This window comes from Nicotiana sylvestris, chromosome 7 (assembly GCF_000393655.2).
Source record: "Nicotiana sylvestris chromosome 7, ASM39365v2, whole genome shotgun sequence".
NCBI classification, from domain to species: Eukaryota; Viridiplantae; Streptophyta; class Magnoliopsida; order Solanales; family Solanaceae; genus Nicotiana; species Nicotiana sylvestris.
In genome coordinates this window covers 42467065-42471326 of record NC_091063.1, presented here as the reverse complement: position 1 = coordinate 42471326, position 4262 = coordinate 42467065, and the positions used below count along the sequence as shown (strand labels likewise).

At 35.8% G+C, this 4262-nt stretch overlaps 1 protein-coding gene across 1 annotated transcript; it reads right to left on the bottom strand.

The window, feature by feature from the left end:
* Positions 1–434: 434 nt before the first annotated feature.
* On the bottom strand, positions 435–1342 carry LOC104224809 (cytochrome P450 CYP72A219-like). Its single transcript, XM_070151478.1, has 3 exons — positions 1216–1342; positions 1141–1171; positions 435–864 (listed from the first exon to the last, which is right to left on the bottom strand). The coding sequence occupies exons 1-3, from the start codon at positions 1340–1342 to the stop codon at positions 435–437; spliced, it is 588 nt and encodes a 195-aa protein (XP_070007579.1).
* Positions 1343–4262: the final 2920 nt, after the last annotated feature.

The following is a 4262-nucleotide window of genomic DNA, read 5'->3' as shown; positions in this document are numbered from 1 at the left end:
AATACTTGCTTGGGTCAAGATTGAGTGATCAATCTGGACTACTAACTAGTAGGTCATAACCCAACTTGTCCAACTTAAAATCTTTCTTCATTTGTTTCTTTGTTCTTTTATATAATTTGTTTAATCACCATATTGAACGAATAAAACTGAGCTTTTTCTTTCATTTATCATGGCTATATCAAACAAATCAAACTCACAAAAATTATATTTTCCCATGTTCTCATAAATATTCATATGAGTTGGTTTAGGCAATTTGGCTTAATTTGAGCTTCATATCACCTCAAATTGACCCAAGTTTTTAGATAGATCAACTTGGATTATGCCAAAAATGACCTGCAAATGATTATATATCTAGTTCAACCCGCTCAAATTTGAACGAGTTGGATGAACTATATATTCATGAGCTAAATTTGACATATCAAAATTTTATCAGTTTAATTCCAGAGAATGTTCGCTGCAGAGGTGAAGAAAAACTTACAATTTTTAGTCGATAAATCATCAAAATCTGATTTTTGGCCTCCAAGAACTTGTAAAATCTCTTCTCTAGGACGCTCATGCCAGTCCAAATGCTTCGATAATAGAACTAATGCCCACATAATCAGAAGTGAAGTTGACTCGTGCCCAGCAAAATAGAAGAATCCACATTCTTCAATTACCTCGTCCATGCTCATTCCCAGATTCTTGTTTTGACCTTCTTTAATTTCCCTTAAATTGGATTCTAGTAATACTCCCAGTAAGTCATCATGATTCCCAGCTTCTTTTGCTTCAATTGCCTTCAACCTTTGACTAATAATACCTTCAAGGGAAGATCTCACTTCCCTAGCTATCTCCTTTACCCTTCTATTTGATTTAGTCGGTAAATAACTACAAGTTAAAAAAATAAGCATGTCAATGGACATATAAAGATATTTCTTTATTTGGAATCCGCCACTGATGCTTGCATCAGGTAGGTTGCCTACATCACACCCCTTAAGGTGCGATCCTTCTCCAGACTCTACATGAACGCAGAATGATTCGTGCACCAGGCTGCGTTTTACTTATATGCACTAACATGCATAAATATGTTTTATACCATCATTGTATTTTAATCAATTAACGTGTGAATTGAGGAAACAGGACGGTGGTGGTAATTTTAATTACCTTGCTCCAGGAAGAGGAAATGGTTTCATAACTAGCTCAGTGAGTTCCATTTGAAGATCAAATATACCTTTTTACCTTCTTCATAGTTTGAACCAAATGCAGCTCGTGAAAGTGCATCAGAAGTCAAAGTTTCAAGATTGGGCCACAAATCCAACTCATATGACCCTTTTTCAGAGACAATCTTCTCCCATTTGCTCACCATATCACAACTTGAGTCAAATATTGGTACCTTAATCTATGGAAAACAAAAACTTTATTATTGATATTGGTAAATAAACATAAATGAATCCAACTGAGAATTTTATTTATACTCTCTCCGTTCCAGTTTATGTGAACTTATTTTCTTTTTGATTCGTTCCAAAAAGAATGAACCCTTTCTAAATTGGAAAACAATTTAACTTTAGCATTCCCGTATTACCCTTACTATCGTTTCTTTCAAACACTGATCTGGACCCACTGGATTTAAAAGTCACAGCAATTTATGAATTTCTTCCCGTCTTTGTTTTTTTCCTTCAGTCATTTGTAAATTTCTTAATAACTCCATTTTCATCCTAATCGACTGTTAGAACATTAAAATTATTTCTTGCAAAATAATTTTAGAAAATTTTAAATTTATTTAATTTGTCGCAAGTCTTCAAAACCTTTAACGTACCAATAATTTCAACAAATAAAAAAACCATACCAAAGTGCCAATCAATAGATTACCAAAGATACACTTTAACTTAATATGCTTAATTTTAGATATAGGAGTAAAGTACGGGGAAATGGACACCTCAATTAATGTGTAAGAAGAAATGGGACACGTTGGAGTGTTCTAACTGTTTATTTCTTTTTACTGTGTTTTCCACGTAAAAGGTAATCAGTGGGCCTTTAAGGGTAATTTTGTCGCTTGCTACAGATTTAAGTGACATGGCCAAAGTCTTCCCCTAAATATTAAACTCCGTGTCCAGTCAAACAGGTTCACATAAATTAAAACGGAGGGAGTACAAACGTTAAGCTTTTCGAGGTGGAAGGCAGGGTTGATGATTTTACGGTGTCTTGACTATCTTTGTTAGCTGCTGCTAATCCTTTTATTAGAAGCTAATTAACTAATGATAATTCTCCGGCTTCAGAAAATTGTAAGGCTTTGAGAAAATCTCCTTAACAATTTCACCATCATTGATGAACACAGCTGGTCTTGGCCCAACCCATGTAAATTAAAGGCAATTTTACCTGCAATTATTAATTTGGTTATACCAAAAAAACCTTAAAATATATGCAGGCTAGCTAGACGAATATTTAATACTTTAAGCGGAAGGATGATGTAATACCCCGTACATTCAGATTATGTGTGGATATGTTAAATAGGTATTAATTTGATATTTTAGACATATAAAGTCTTATCGGGATGATTATGGGTGAAAATAGTTATTTCAAAATCAAGATGGAAAGATAGGTGCATAAGATTTGACAAAATCGACTAAGTTTGCAGAAGATTTGTATTCCAGCAGGTTTTAGTAAATATGAGTAAGGAATTTGGGAAAACTCAAAGCATAAAAGTTGTAGGCCTTTGAAATAGCTTTCCAACGATATATTATAGAGCCCGAACGGATCTCTGTGCAAAAAGTTATGTGCGTTTTACAGAACAGTATGCGATATGCGCGCCGGTAGCGCGGCCGCGCTAATTTTGAGGCAGTGTTACTGCCGTTTAGCGCGGTCAGTAGCACGGACAGGCCTCCAGATGCGCGGGCGCACTAGTGGGGGGTCGTTTTAAAGCTATATTTCGTCCCCCGCAGCCCCAAAACATAAAAACTTGCTCTAGAAAGAGGAACTCTAAAAAACCTAACTCCTTAAGGGTCCTTCCACCACCCAAGGTAAGTTCTAATAGTAATTCTAAGTTAATTTCAATATCCCAACATCTTATTAACATGGATAAACCCTCCATATCATTAGATATTCGTTTGGGGCATCATTGTTGAGAGAAGAAACCTTAGAACTCGAATTCAAGAAGATTGAACGTCAAAAAAGTAATGTCTTCACCCTCTAATTGATTCTAGCATTGGATTAATGATTATTGACTCAAGTTCATGAGATATGAGTTGATGGGTTTGATAGAAAAACATGAACAATTATAGGTTTGGCTTATTGATTGTTGATTATTGGTTAAGGGTGTTGTTTACCTTATGGGTGATAAAGAATAATGTTGATTATAACTATTTGAGACTTTAGAATTTATCTAGGAGCAAGAGAATGGGTTGTTGGGTGTAGAGACACCATTAATAAGGACTATGAAGCTTTATGCCACCAAGTGTTCGAGAAAATGCCTAAGTGATCAAAACATGAGTATTATTGCTAATACGGAATCCCTTTGACTTGTATTGATATAGATTGAAGTTGAAGGGGTTGGCGAATGTTGTATTATGCTCAAGAGCAGGAAGTTAAGGTATATGAGGCTAACTCTCTATGTTTGGGAATATTAATGATTCTCCCTGCACTACGTTTCTTTTACGACGTATCAATTGCCTCAAAAAAATATAGTTAAGCCTAGTTACTTGAATAGTTGTAGAGCTTCTATTCTTTAGCTTCATAACTCGTTCATGACTTTCATTCTGAACATTGTGAGCTTAGTGCGTATTTAATATAGACTTGGGTTTGATGCCCCCGAGTCTTAGTATAGATTACTCAGTATGCCATAAACAGTGAAAGTTTCAGTGTTCATAATCAATTCAAGAATACATATCTCAGTCTAGTCCTATTCAGTATCCCAGTATTATGTAACTCAATGTGATTCAGTATTTCACTATCATATATTGCAGTATGATTCTCAGTTCCTGATTTTAAATCCCTGAATGTTGAACACTTGTAGTTGGGCCTGAGGCTGCTGTTTATGCTTTATGCATCTTTGGGCCTGAGGCCGCAGTTTATGCTTTATGTATTTTGGACCTGAGGTCGCAGTTATGTATACGTATACTTGGGCCCGAGGGCGCAGTTTGTGCACACACACACGCACACGCACACACACACACATACTATTACACACACACACACACATACACATACACACACACGCACACACACACACACACATACATATACACACACACACATACACACACACACATACACACACACACAGACATACA

Excerpts from the sequence above, each read along its gene's own strand:
- LOC104224809 (XM_070151478.1), bottom strand. The coding sequence starts at position 1,342 with ATGGTGAGCAAATGGGAGAAGATTGTCTCTGAAAAAGGGTCATATGAG. Across the intron at positions 1,172-1,215 it reads TGGTTCAAACTATGAAGAAG|TTATGAAACCATTTCCTCTT; the intron begins GTAAAAAGGTAT and ends TCACTGAGCTAG. Across the intron at positions 865-1,140 it reads TTTCCTCTTCCTGGAGCAAG|TTATTTACCGACTAAATCAA; the intron begins GTAATTAAAATT and ends TTTAACTTGTAG.